Here is a 15,339-nt window from a genome sequence, read left to right as displayed (position 1 = left end):
TAAAAGGGAGTTTTTCCTCTCCACTGTCACTACAAGCATAGTGTGAGGGATTGCCTTCAAGTCAATGAGTCGATGCAATCAACTGTTTTTTCTTAGATAGAAAAACTTCATAGAAAACATCTGGTGAACTGCAAAGTGTCTTGAGATGATATGTGTTGTGAAATGGCGCTATATAAATAAACTGAATTGAATTAAATTAATTTAAAAGGATGTATGGGAAAGAAATAAAAAAATTATATTTAGCTTTTAAACTTTACTTTGGTCATTGTTACATTGGCTTTCTAACAAATCAAATCTCAGAGACCTTCAAAGGTAATATGACCCAGAGACAGAGTTCATTTTCTCATTCTGGAGGCAGTTTGTTGCCTTAGATTACAGAAGAGGTGCTCCTACTTTTAAATTTAGTTTATTGTCAAACATGTTTAAAACTATGTATCAGTTTCTTCCTGCCTCACAATGATGCACCACTTAGAAATGGTCTACAGCATAAAATACTGATAAAATTCATCTATGTTGGTCTTTGTAATGTGGTGAAATATGTAGCAGCTGTGTTTACTTTCAAAACCTGCAGAAGAAATGCTCTGGGATTTATACTGTGCTGTAAACACAGCAAAGGTGATTACTTCAGTGTACGATTGCTGCACTCCTTGACTCCCCTGCCTCTAAAGCTTCTTTCTCATTTTGTTACGCAACCACCTAAATCCCCTTCATTCATTCAGATGCATTACAAGCACTGAAAGGGGCAGCAGCAGTAGCAGAGCATGGCACACACAGCTTTGTTTTCATGACATATGGGGACATTTCATTGACTTGCATTCATTTTATAAGGCCTAACCCAGACCCTAACCCTAACTATTACCAAGATGTACCTAATCCTAACCTAAACTGAATTCACACCTTAGTCCTAAACCTAACCCCAACTCAAAGAACAGAACATTACCATATAGGGACCAGTTGAATGTCCCCATATGTACCTGTAAGTCCTTGCATGTAGGATATTTTTCAAAATACTTCCCTCATATTGTAGGTAAAACAAGACCACACACATTCTGCTATATGTAATGAGGACCATGAATTTACTCCCATTGACTTTCATTGATTTTCAGTCATTTTCAATCCTTTCTAATGCCCTAACCCTAAACCTAACCCTAAACCTAACAATTACCAATGCACACTTCACCCTAACCCAATTGACAGCAAAAATAGCATGTGAGGACCTGCAAAATGTCCTCACTTTGTAACAACACTATTCAATCTGATAGTGAAATTGGAAAAAATGGTCCTCACTCTGGACGCTAGACAGGTACACACACACACACGACTCCTCATGCGCAAAGTTTTAACAAACACAGGAGCTCCAAATAGCCCCTGGAGAGAAACAAGGGCCTAAAATGGCTCCATAGGCGTTTTTTTGTAAGGAGAAAGCAGAGTAAGAGGCAATGAGACATGGCTTTTTGGTTGAATGAAAACCTGAAGGGAAAAAGGGATGTTTCTCTGATAAAAGGTTTGCATTGTTAACTGTTATCTATTTTGCTGGGACCTGGTTGAGCAGAAAGCATTTCCATGTGACTGTGTGACCCTGCTGTTTACAGATCACCGTCTGTGTATCAGGAAATCACCTACCATTCCTCTATAACTGATGATACACCCTGGAGCAACCATCTTCTGTGGTTTGTGGACAAACCATAACGTGTGATTGATTTAATCACATCCGACTCAATCAGGCACAAAAACTTGACCTATGCCCTTTTTGTCAGGATGATAGTGAGCATGTTGGAACGATTTGTCATTTTTGGTCGTCATGTACAACAGCAAGCGTCACCACTTATTTGCAGACGTTATTTTTTTAGCCAATCAGTTTGAAACTCTAAACCAGCGTGTCATGTCAGTGAAAAGAAGTGAAGTTCACAAAGAAAAACATTTAAAGCCAACTGAGAGCATCAAACTCTCTAGGGAACTCTAATGAGGGTGACACCTTGGAGACATATACATATATATATATATATATATATATATATATATATATATATATATATATAAAGCCCCTCTCGGAGAAAACCCCACCAACCGCCACTGACCGAGACGCTACAGTTTACTGTTAAAAAAATGAACATCCAGCTCTCTAATCTTTCAGACCGTGATATACACGCCTCATAGGATCATCACCATCACACCATCATAGGATGGGTCGGAATAGAAATGATAAACACAGACATGTTTGTATGTAGAGGTGTTTTTCCTTTTACATTTGCACATGTCAAGTTTTCAGTTTGCAAGTTCATGTTTGCTAAAATATATTTAATGAAGATAAATCATCTTAATCCGTAGTGGATTAGAGATACACAGTTAAGTTCACAAGTGGGCCAATTCAATTCAGTTTGGTTCAGGTAGATATTTAATGATGCAGAAAATAACAATCTGATTGTACAATTTATCTATGACGCTTTATAAAAATAAATAAGTGCTATAAAATATTTGCTTACGTGCTTGCATTAATTGTGCCCATGCTTTTTTGAAAAAAATAATTGCCCAAAAATGTTTTGCTTGCGCACTTTGCACGCTCGCATTTTATTTGGTGCCCTATTGTGCTACGGTGTATAGTATTGGATCAGCTGACGCCCATGGCCCAGTCTGCTCTTTTCTGTAGTTTCAAGCTACTTCTGAACCTCTGCGCAGCTTCAAGCTTGATTTGAAATTCATGCATATAAATATATAGCATATTCCTACATGTGATTGATGAATAATGTGCTAGAACAGAAAATAAGTGTAAATCAAGTTAAAGCTGCGAGTATCTGAGTGTTATGGCACAGCATGAATATTCTAGGATGAGTTCTTCTGCCTACATTCCAGTCATTTCTATCCCTGCAGTCATAGATGTTTGTCTTAACATCAGCTGACAGCTGTCGTAAGCAGCCGTGTGACTGTTGCCTCTGAGTTAATCTGTGCAGAGTCTATGGCAGGGAAAGTGGATGGAAGGAAGTAGGAAGAGGAAGTATTTCATTCCGAGACTGTTTCCTTGGCTGAGCCTTTAATGCAAGAGTGCAAAGTCTGCATAGAATAGTACAAAAGTATATAGATAAAACAAGGCATGTCTTTTCTTTATGTTTAAAGAATAAAGTGAAACAAAATTAGCTTTTGTCAAATTTTGAGATAGCACATTGATATTTTCCTCACTGGTATAACAGGGTCTACAGCCAACCTTGCAGAACTTCCTGACAATGCAACTATTACGATACGGACTCACTTCCTTGGCACTCCTGATCTTCTCCAGAAAAGTGCGTAGCTCCCTGGTTTCTGTGTAGAGAGCTCGGCAGACCGCCTGGTAGTGACTTGGGGCATCTGACACACTGGGAAGATGAGCCGTGCAAAGCTGCAAATGAGGGAGACTTTTAGTACTCGGGTTCAAAAGTAACACTGGACACAAGCATGGTGGAGGCGTCTACAGATGCACAACGCAGATTTATTTCAGAACTTTATGCAGTACCTTTAAAAGAGTGCAAACAGTTGTGTTCTGGATCAGCTCTTTTCTGTTCATTTGTTTGTTAGCGGAAGGTTTTTAAACCAACAAATCATTTGCTCATGAAACTAAAAACAAGACGTAGTGAGATAAAAAAAAAGAAAGAAAATAATGATACAAGAAAGGGGGCAGGATTTTAGAAAAACCAAGTAATGCGTTATTATTCCTATAGACTATGATCATGGCGCGATTAGCACCAGTTTTTATTTCACTTCCAACAACAATCATGTAAATGAATATTAGATTAATTTTCACTAAAATCTACATCAGCTGTGGGGATCATATGCAGAGAAAGTCCAAATTACCAGTAATAATATGGATGAATTTCAAATCAAACAAAGTAAAGCAGGATTTTTGCTCTTTGAAGCATTTATTTGATTAATGCTCAGTAATGTCTTATCAACAAATTATCCACTTCTCCAAAACATATTCTTTTTTCAAGATAAAATGCAAGTCATTTGGTTCTTACCCTGAAAAGCAAACCCTTGGATTTAGAAGTGTTAGGTAATATTCAATTTATCATATTCAGTGTCCATCTTTACAGCATAATCTTACTTAAAGAAATTTTGTTTGGTGAAACTATCTTTCAGCAGGCACAGATGATTTTCCTTTTTTAGTTACATTTTTCATAAGATTTAGTGTTTTTATTTTGGTTTATAAGGGTATCCCAGTTAAGAGTTGCTAATAATTTTACCTAGGAACGGGGTTAGTACAGTAGAACAAGGGCAGAGATATTGTAACGTCTGCTGGAACGATTTAAAGTGACAGCTGGTCAGCCATAGCTGCCAGCATGTCATGCTGCTCCAGTGTGGCAGAGCAGTGTTGATGTATTAGTTTGCCTTTTTATCCAAACAACAAGAGGCCATGTAAGGAAAGAGAAAGTGACTCAGTGCTCCAATGGGAACCATAGCTTCACCAATCTAAGGGGGGGTGAGCAAGGTAGCACTCAGGTTCTACTAATTTCTATGTTTACAGCCATGTTTTAAATGATGTGGACAGAGTTACAGATGAAACATGACTTAGTGTAGTCTCCCTTTAAAATCTTAAAACCAAACCACAGACATGCTACTTGGAATTTTCACCACCGGATCTGTACCAGAAGTATAATCAGAACAATAAGCTCATTTGTACACGTGCAACCATAAACGAATACAGGTTGGCATTAAATAACGACATTACAGTGTCAAATGTACTTATTTCTATCCTTAAATCATTAAACTAAGTCAAAATACATTGGGAAAAAAATGTTTATAACAACTCTGCTGAGAGAATGGATACGTTTACTTTCTTTCCATCATGTTGCCTTTATAACGTTGCCATCAGACATGCTCAGAGCAATCTGGTTAATACGATTGCAACATGATTATCTGTATCTTAATCATGTAGTTGTTAAGATTATGTACTATATAATATACAGGTATGATGAAGTGGAAACATAAACCCAAAAATTACCCCATTTACAAATCAATAAGCGGCAAATGTGCTGCCTGAAGTAGGCCAGAGATCGCAATTCCCAGGAAAGATGTGGAACATGATATGACAAAAAAGGATAAAATTTTATCTATTTTCTCAGCACAGCTGTTATAAACTTTTTATATGATGTCGTTTTATAATTAGTGATAGAAATAAGTAATTTTGGTCCTTTTTCATGAAGTGTAAGCAATTGTGACCCGGAAGTATTTCTGATTGCGTATGTTCAAATGACCTGATGGTGCTTCCAGAACAGATTGGTCAGTGGCAGAAAAGTCATTGGTATTTTCTCTACTGAACCGATTGAAAAATATGCCCAAACAGAATTCTAATATATTTGTGCAGCAACTGGAGGGGAGAAATTCAACTTATATGCACTACTAGAGACTGTAAGTACACCAAAAAAAAAATCATTCTAATATCATAATTCTCCTATTTTAGCTTCCTTTCATTTAGAGTGGCTCAGATTATCCTGAGCTATCTCTATAGTTATGCTGCTATAGGCTTAGACTGCTGGAGGACATAGAGACCACATTTCTTAACTCTGCAAAATTCTGCTTCTATTCTCTCATTTTCATGATTTACTTATATGCTAAACATATTTACACATTCTGCTTTTTTTAATCACGGTTACAACCTCCTGCCTGGTGCTCTGTTCAGCAGTGACACCATCATGGAGGGAGGCATCAACTGTGCATACACCGTCAACAACTGCTATTACAGATGATCATTCCCAAGAACAATCACAGGGGGTTAAAAGTGTGTTATCTAAATTGTTTTCTGATTACGTAAATCTTTTAATAAGATATTATTTTCATCCTATTTTGTAAGAAATATTGGGATTCAAGCATAAAAATCAATGCTCAACTATGATAAAAATCCACAATTTTACTAATAATGGTTTTCAACCCTCCTCATTTTACCTTTTTTTCCATTTGTAAATAGTACTTGCTTAGTTAAGAGCTTTTAACTTCAAGAAGTTGTTGTGAATATCTGTGCGCACTTAACTGTTTGAGCATGATTTAAGGTTGAATCAAAGTTTTCTGTTGTCCTAACGCACAGCCAAATGGGTGTGTACTCACAAAACCAAGTCCAAAAATTATTTGATAAAATATTCACAACAATAAAACATATAACAGTCATAAAGTCTTACCTAGAGTGGTAAATTAACAGTTATCAGCCCCTTGCCAATAAACTCCACCATAAAACATGCATACTGTATATGAAACAATTTGAATTCTTCAGACACCAACCTTCAGGATATCTCTGTAGCTACGAACTCTGGAGATGCTGTTAGAGTCCTGTTGTGTTTCGTCTTCTTCTTCTGTTGCCTCATAGCCTTCATCAAGGCAGGCTTCCTTCTCAGCTTCGGCTGAGTTGGTCATAAGATCAATGAGCTGCTCCAGCGGAGGACTAAGCTCCCTCTCCTCATTCTCCTTCAGCCCGTAGTCCAGAGCCTTGTAGATCATGATGCCCAGAGACTCAATGACCTGCAGGAGCAAACAAAACAGCACCTGAATGTTTTACCATCATCTATAGGTTTCATCCACATTATAATGTATCATGACACTCTTTTATCTTCAGTAATCCAACTGTTTATATAATCTGCATCCTGGTAGCCCAAATGTTGTTGTCATTGTCTTGCAGAAAAACGGTTCTTGATTGGGTTCCCTGCCAGGGGTCTCTCTCTACATTGATCTTGCATGTTGTCTCCATGCAAGCATAAAATCTCTCTGGGTACTCTGGCTCCCTTGCATAGTCCAAAACATGATTGAAATCCCCTTAGGAGTGAGTCTTAGACTTAGTCAACTTTTATGATCATTTTGCATACACAGAGTGTATATGAAACAAAATTTCGTTTTGTACAACTTTCATGACATTTCCATTTCTTAAAGTGCAGCAGTGATCAAATGTAAACAGTGTGGGAGAAAAAAAACGTGGTGCAAAAATATGCATTGATATGGAAGTTCAGAGCATTAAATATATTATGGTGCAAATATGCATTGTTTTGGTTTGGTGTTGTCAGTTTGATGCAGAGTCTGTGACATGATTTAGAGGTTTCTCAACAGTTCAGCAGTCTAATGGCGGTGGGGAAGAAGCTGTTTTGGAATCTGCTGGACCTGCATCAAATGCTGCGAAGCCTCTTCCCAGAGGGCAGCAGGGAGAACAGTCTATTTGTGTGAATCAGTCATAACTGGGTATAGATCACTGATAGATGCTAAATATGAAATGTGGATAATGCTTTGTCCTTGGTTTTGCTGTTAAATATTTTCCAGGTATTTAGTAAGTTGAATTTTTATAATAAACTCATCCTGTGACTCTGCATAGAAGTATTTGTACAGTTTACACTGCAATCTCAGTGGGCATAGACACGCTCTGTCTGGCATATATGCTATTGGAGACAGTTCTTTTAAAAATTCTGATTAACGTGTACTTCAAAAAATGTAGGTGGAACATTTCATTCATTTTTAGATCCTCTCAAACTGAGACTAAAATCTTGGTGAGTCTTAATGTCTGACATTTATTTGGACCTCTACGTATCATAATCTAAAGAAACACAAGACTTTGTTTTGTGAAATCAGATTCTCCTTGTGACTGTGCTACTTTTTTAATCATCCCACTGGGGGTGAACAGAGACCTTTTCAGAAAAAAAGACGTTTTGGTTATTTGTTTGTAGCCTGTTCTCATGATGCCAAAGTTTGGCCTGAATACAACTACTGGGAAAACATCATAGTACAATATTTGTCAGCCTAATAGGTATGAAGAGGTTTTTTAATCCAATATTAAAATAATAAAAAATGTTAGAAATTATTTCTTAATTAACATCCCATGAAATAAATTCATATCCCAATGAAATTAAGCAAAATATATTTTGAAAAATAAATATTAATGCTTATTTAATCATTTATTTATTTTGTGATGCTTTTATTTAGTATTTCTGGTACTTCTTTTTAACACAGTTTTTATATAATGTTTTTTTTTCATGTTCTTAAAATTAAATCAAGGGGCAGATGAAAACACCTCTAAATAAAAATAAAAAACATAGATACGCCTTGAAGCAAATATATGGATAGACAAGTGATAAATATTTTAAAATGTTACCAATTTTCATGGGGACATTTCTTGCTTTGGTGGAATATGTTATAATAACTTTTTAAAAAACTGTATTTATTTAGATTCACATGAAATTTCTTTCCAGAATTAGCTTGTAACTTTGGTTCTAATTATTCAGTTAGTGTTGGAAATGAATGAATCCAAGCATTAACTGCAGCGCTAATGCCTGTGTAGATGTATCTCTACATGGGTGTGTATGTAGACATTAATTCAACAGATTTCGGCCATGTGTTGGATCTATACCGAAAAATGGTTGTTCTTTGGGCAAACCTCTTATAAAATATAGAATATCCTGCTACTAAAAAACTTTATTTTGTCTTTCTTGAGACTGCATTTTTTTAAACGTCCGTTTTGGTCCCCTGCACGTTTTACTGTCCAAAAACAATGTTACGCTACAATACACAGACAAATGTTGAGCACTAGGACCAAGCAGAAAACCGCAGCTCAGGCTGAAGCCTGATTCCCTGAGTTCAGACCGCCCACAAGCTGCTGACTGGCCCACCGTCTTTTCTTGTGTGATTGGCTGTCAGTGCCATCACTCCTGAGAAGCTGACTTTACAGACATCTGATGTGCCACTGAATCGGGTCTGTGATTGGACGGTCAAACACGCTAAAGTTAGTTATATTAAAAAATACCCCCCCAGACACACTTCTGAAATAAAAATTACGTCCATGTATACAGTACAACCTAATATTTAAGGATGGAGGTCATACACTCCCAAAGATCTTCCTGAGGAAACGTTTACAGAAAATTAAATATATTCTAATCAAAGCAAGTCCCTAATAAAAAAAAAAACTTAAAGCAACGTAAAAATCTGTAAACCATGCTGTTTCTTTATAATCACATACCCAATGTGAAAATGAAATAGTTGAAAGGTTCATTAAACACATTTATCATAAACCACAACTTTATTTCTCCCTTTTGTTCTTTCAAGGTGTTATAGGAGCCAAGATTGGTTACCATAACTAAGATATTCTGCACCACTTTACAGAACATACCCTAAACTACTACTTATTAGACCTGATCAGCGACAGCGCTGCAAAGGCCTATTGTATCTGTACTGTTTATTATTTTTCTCCTTACAAAAGAAGTGGCTTTTTGGAAGCTTTAACATGTTCAAAAATTCACCAAACTTGGCAGCAAATTGTCCCCCTGCGAAAATGTACGTATCTTAATGAATTCAAAGTGGGTGTGGCAAAATGGCTCTACAGCGCCCCCTAAAGTGAGATGGGGAAAACCATAAGTCGCAGAGATTGGAGATTTGGCAGGTAGGTAGATATCAACGAATCATGACAAAAGGTCTATTGGAGGTATGCTCTAAAACCTACAGGAAGTCGGCCATTTTGGGTCAAAGGCCGATTTTTGGTAATTTTTCAATCTTGTTGACGTCAAAGAGCCATCGGCTTCAAACTTGGTGTGAGATCAAAAATCTTCTTTTTTTTGTTGTTTTCCTTTATACTGAAGGGGTCCTCTGGCGCCCCGTAGTTAGAGTACTTCTCCAGAAATTTGAAATGGAATAACTTTTACAAAAAAAATCCAAATCCAACCAAGTTTGGCAGTAATTAGCCCCTTTGGTTGCTCTACGATACTGGCTGGTCAAATGATGACATCATCAAAGCCCTGCCCCCTGAGGGAAGAAAGTCACTTTTTTCACTATATCCCGAATGACTGTAGTTCCCAACAAGATCATCTCACTTAATGTCTCGTACAAAGTTATAAGCCTTTTTGTTGTAAGCATATTTGCTTCAAATGTTGTGTCTTAACATAGATGGCTGATAGCAAGCTTACGTTGTCATGTGGCAACATCACTTTAGACCCACCAACTGTGATGGCCGCAGCATTTATCCGACGGATGAGATTTGTCCCAGTTATTGTCTTTTTATCCTAGTTTAACCCTTCCTGACCAAAGCTGTGGTTGTCTCCAGTTAGTCCAGAGGTGAAGTGTGGAACTTGTTCTGCTGGCTGGGAAGGAGCAAGGAGGCGGCGGTTGCTTGGCTCCTGCGGTTGCGATAGGCCGAGCGGCACTGAGCTGCGAGGGCCGCCCAATGCCGCTCGCAGCTTTAATTTCTATTGTTTTCATCTATAACAAATGATTAATTCTTATCAAATTAACAAAAATGCAGATGTTGTTTCTCTGAATGTACATTTGTAGGTCGGGAGAAGGGGAGCTTGTTTACAGCATTCAAGCCTTCTGGAATCAAAGAGTCATGGTGGATAGAGCAAGCATTCCAAGGGAAGACAAAGGACAAGAGTGGGTCATAACAGACGGCATTATTTTGCAACCTTAAGTGCTCAGAAATGACTGGAAGGGAAGGCATAGCATATAAACCACAACTGGAAATAAAGAATAATTCATGAAAGTGGAGGAAAGAATAAAAATGGATATAGCTGTTGTAGACATAAGAGGAGAGAGGTTTTAAATAAAGCAGAGAAAAAAGAGATGAAAAATAGCTGATTAATCGGTGAGGCCAGCGAAAGAGGTGAGACATCAAGGGACGGAAGATCATCACAAGCATTCATGTGTGCGTTTGTGTGGGTAAGTGTGTTTATGTAGACATAAAGGTCAAAGGCAAACTGAGGGGGAGGAGTCATGTGAGCACTCAGCTCCTCATTCCCAATCTCCACAACCCAGCTGGTTTTCCTCACGGGGATCAGCACAAAGATGACAGCATGATAGATTTGGGTTGGGCTGCCCTGCCCAAAGCAGAGAATAGTGTTTAGTGATGGGCAATTACATTTTCAGGCTTCTGTTTCTTATCTGATCATTTCCAAGGCCGTTCCAAATCCGTTTCTAAGACTTTACTGACTCAAAGTTCTAAACAATGGCAGGATTTAAGGGAAATCCTCGTGACCGCAAATATTCAAGCGTAAGATCTCCCCGACTGGTTCCCAGGCTTGAAAGCGTCAGAGCGGAATTATGGGATGGAAGGGAGGAAGGGGTGAGGGAAAAGAAAACATGACAAGACATGAAATTCGGAAAAAAAAAAAAAAAAACAGGCAAAGGATGTTGAATCAAGGGGATTTGGTATGTCGTTAGATTAGCAGCAGCAACAGCCATCATGTTAAGAACCAGATAAAAAAACCTTAGCTTCGGAATCTTTCTGTTAAGGTGAAGAGGCAGTTTGGTAAATAAACTAAATCCAAAAACAATTTCGCAAAAGGCGAAGCATTATGTTGCAAAACATTGTATAAATCTGGTTAGACATGTTGTCCTGAACACTCTTTTCCACTTTAGATGACCCTGCAATAAGGGGTGTAAATAATAAACGTTTTTTATTGATGCATCGATCCAACAGCCAAATTCTGACTCCCGTGCTGCGCTGGCGCTTAACCTATTTTGCCCTCCTACCTCGCTTCCTTTAGCCACCACCCTCTTTCGCATGCACATACACACTCGAGTAAACAGTAGGCATGACATACATGGTGGAGGAAAAAGAAGATGCCTTACACACCCCAACCAATTAATCGATTTGAATCGTATCATGTTGTATTCTTGAGTATCGAGAATAATCGAATCGTTGGGTCAGGAAATTGATACTGAATCGAATCACCATGATGGGTGTGATTTACACCACTACTGCAATTCAGCCATTCATCTCTGTCAAACACTTCAGCTTCTTGTGACAAATGAAAACATTCCTTTAATCAGACGCAGCAAACAGATGACATCTCTATTTTTGACACATGTTACTTCACTGTTGCTCCCTGCTAGTTTTTGAGGAACCTGAAAGGTTCTGACAAACAAAACGCTGATAGTAAATGATGTGTTTTAGGAGAAAAAAGATTAAAGAACATAACTCACTGGAAGATCTCGGCAATTAAATGAATCAGAACGGTCAGAATTACAGAAAAATGCTCCCCTTTCACCAATTGGAGAACGTTTTAGTTTAAATGTTCATGGAGTACCGGATGTTACTGGCCGGATGTGATGCATGGGACTTCCTGTTGCTTGTCGGTCCTGCCAATCAAGCTGGAATGTTGTCAAAGAAAGATAGCGAGCGGAGAGAAAATGAGTTTTTTCGGTGTCCGAAAAGAGATTGGCCTTTCAATGGTTTTGAGCAGGCATCCCCAAAGTCGGTGCTCGAGGGCCGCTGTCCTACAGGTTTTAGAGGTTTCCTTGCTCCAGCACAGCTGATATTAATAGACAGCTGATTAACAGGCGTTTGTTTAACTGCATTTATCATAATCAGCTGTGCTAAAGCAGGGAAACCTCCTAAACCTGGAGGACCGACCAACTTTGGTGATGCCTGGGTTGGAGGATCATCATTGCACTGTTGTGTACCGAAATGTACATGTTCTTCAGTACAATTCATGTGTCATAAGCTACGTTCACACCTAATGCAATTTTAGCAGCAACAAAGCTTCTGCATCAGTTTTGAAGTAAAGTCTGTAAAGATGTGTCGGATGCTTGTGCTGCTGCTGTGTTCAATAGCAGAGAGCGGCTTTGCTATATTTGCTGTGTGTAAAAACTACTTTTAATATATTTTAAGTAAGAAAGTCCACCTCAACACATTGTCTGTGCATCACTTCATTAGGATTACAATCCTGCCTTAAAATATTAATTTGCTGTCAGAGCCGCTCAGACTCCCACATAGCGGGGGTGCGCTGTCCCTAGCAGCAGCTACCTCAGGCCGGGTTACCTGTGGAGGGTTTCCATTACTGCTGTGGCAGCTGGAAGTAGATGTTGCTGTTTTTCATTTAATAAAAGTGAACATTCCAGGATATATCTGCTCGTCTAGTGACTGTGGATCATTCCTACTTTTCAAGGTGCATTGTGGTCAATTTTGAGTCCACTGCTTTTTTATCCATTAGACGTTCAGACACTCATTTAAAATGGCGCAACACTATACAGTGCCCTATATAGAAATTAGGGAAGACATTTTGATCTTGATCCATTTTGTGTCTCGACCTCTGAGTCTCCCTGTTTCCGTCTGATCTGTTTGCTTGATCTGTCTTCTGACTCCTGCCTGATCTCTGCCTGCTTGTGTACTGACCAGAACCATTTCCTGACTACTGAGTCTGTCACAGTGGGTGGGAGGTTTGACAGGACCCAAATGCAGACACTGACACTGGTTTTTTGAAGATTTAACAATAAAAGGGTAAAAGAAGCTAAAATCCAAAACATAAATCCACAAAAACTGAGGACCAGGAATACTCACAATGAGGAGGCAAAGAAATTACCACAAACCGGCATAGATTGAGACTGGACTGGGACTGAACTCTAAGACCAGGTTAGTGACCGACACGTTTGTGATCATCCACTTCCAGAAAGACATGGTCCCTAACCTGCTGTCTACACCCGCAGAGGTTCCTGCCTTATACACCACGCTGTCCACTCGATTCTGTTGTTAATAAAACATTCTGAAAAAAAATCTCTTTTCTTCACCTCAAATTACTAAATAATTCTACTCTGACTCTTGACAAACTTATATTTACGCAAAGCGAATGCAGAAATCCTAAATGCACAGGGGGAAATAAAAATTATTGTTGCTCTTCATTTTATACGTTTTTCTTTAGTTATGTGGATAAAGTCTCTTGATTGCTTTTGTGTTTTGTCGTCAAACACCCAATGTTTTTTTATTCCATTTATACTCACAAGAAAACATGTTTTCAAACAATGTTGCAAAGTAATTTTGCCAGTGGTCACATGCTAGCTATGTGACCTTAAAAGAATTTCAGTGTAATGTTCCCAATTTTTCAAAATAAAGAAAAAAAGAAATGAAGGCTTATAAAACATAAATGTTTAATGGATATAATGTTATATTATGTTTATTAGTGTTACATATATAAAAAAAACTTTTTAAAATGTTATTGAATTCTTCTGTATATTCATGCTGTATTTAACTCCTCTTTAAAAAAAAAAACCTTTAAAAGTATATTTTTTTGCCAGTAATATTTCTAGTAAGTATACTGAAATTATCAGGGAAGTTACATTATCCTCAGAGCAAAATATGTCAATGCAGGAATCTTTTAATGTAAGTTATTTTCTCTCAGGCAAAAACAAATAGCGTCTCATATAATTCCTCCTAAACCCCTGACTGTACTGCTGTGACCCTCTGTCATATGAGCGGTCATGGCGGCTGTTTCTGTTTTCCTAACCTGACCCACACAATAACCTCTGAAACATTCAAACCAAAGAATCATTCACTATTTCAGTTTGGCTCAACAAGCACCTTTTAATGAACACTGCCTTAAAAACGTTTTCATCATTCTCCACAAACTGTTTCATACTTTGTGACTTAAACTTGGTTTACAAAATATCCTTCCCACTAGAGCAGCATTTACGGTAATAGTGCAAACAAAAACAGAAAGTGTAGCTCTGTCCACCTACGGGGCGGCTAATGGAGTAGTTAATTTATCAGAGAGGAGAAATGACTAACTCTGGAGGAGCTGCAGAGATCAGCAGCTCCTAATAGAAGGGAAGCAAACAGGAAGTGAAGAGTTGGCTACCATGCAGTGGATTTTGTCCCGTTATGTTGTCAGCAAAGAGCAGGTTTTATAAATGGTAATTTGAAAATAATAAAAATCCGGAAAGAAAACTTTGATAAATTTCATAATCAAACACAGGATTTTGAGGATAACTTTGCTTTAATCTCATAATGATATATATTTTTTCCTCTTTTTTAGATTGAGCTGATGAACAGCGAGATGAGCAGTGCCTTGCCTTGAATGGACGGAGCTGTCTGCAGCTGATCGAGATGGTTGGCATCACGTTAAACTACTCGATGATCGAATATATACTATTAAACAATTAAATAAACTTCCCTGTGGAGTCCTATGTCAATTTGATATAATAATATACAAGGCATTCATAATCACTTGTATATTATATATATTTTTTCTGTATTATAAGTCTACCTACAATCAGGGATTAGCCTATTAATAGGACTACATGATACAACACATAAGTATGAAATAATCAACCTAATATTGTGTATATTTTTTGTGGATTGCTTTGCATGTTATTTATATATTATGCATAACTGTCACAACAAAGAGCCTCAATTTGAAAGCCTGTTAAGCCTAAAATGAGCTAATACTTGCAATAAATGTCCTGATTATTTGTCCAACCTTGTATTAATGCATATTTTGAAGGAAAAAAAATGAAGACAAATTGAAGTAGTGTGGAGGACAATAAGGAGTGTTTTTATTTATAAACTTAGATCCAATCACCTGTCTGTAACCGGTGACAGTGGGCCTTTGCCTGTCATGCACCAATCATGGCAGCTTCCGCAGC

General features: G+C 37.9%; 1 protein-coding gene across 3 annotated transcripts in view; it reads right to left on the bottom strand.

Moving 5' to 3' along the window:
* spire1 (spire-type actin nucleation factor 1) overlaps positions 1 to 15,339 on the bottom strand; it is a 71,314-nt gene that overhangs the window by 35,577 nt on the left and 20,398 nt on the right. For all 3 annotated transcript variants that reach the window (XM_015383357.1, XM_015383356.1, XM_015383358.1), the window contains exons 3-4: positions 6,241 to 6,477; positions 3,245 to 3,370 (exon numbers count right to left, since the gene is read on the bottom strand). In XM_015383357.1, coding sequence (XP_015238843.1) covers positions 3,245 to 3,370; positions 6,241 to 6,477 — 363 coding nt within the window. The remainder of the gene's footprint in view (positions 1 to 3,244; positions 3,371 to 6,240; positions 6,478 to 15,339) is intronic.

Source organism: Cyprinodon variegatus, unplaced genomic scaffold (genome assembly GCF_000732505.1).
Source record: "Cyprinodon variegatus isolate N-32 unplaced genomic scaffold, C_variegatus-1.0 Scaffold282, whole genome shotgun sequence".
NCBI classification, from domain to species: domain Eukaryota; kingdom Metazoa; phylum Chordata; class Actinopteri; order Cyprinodontiformes; family Cyprinodontidae; genus Cyprinodon; species Cyprinodon variegatus.
This window is presented reverse-complemented; position numbering and strand designations above follow the sequence as displayed.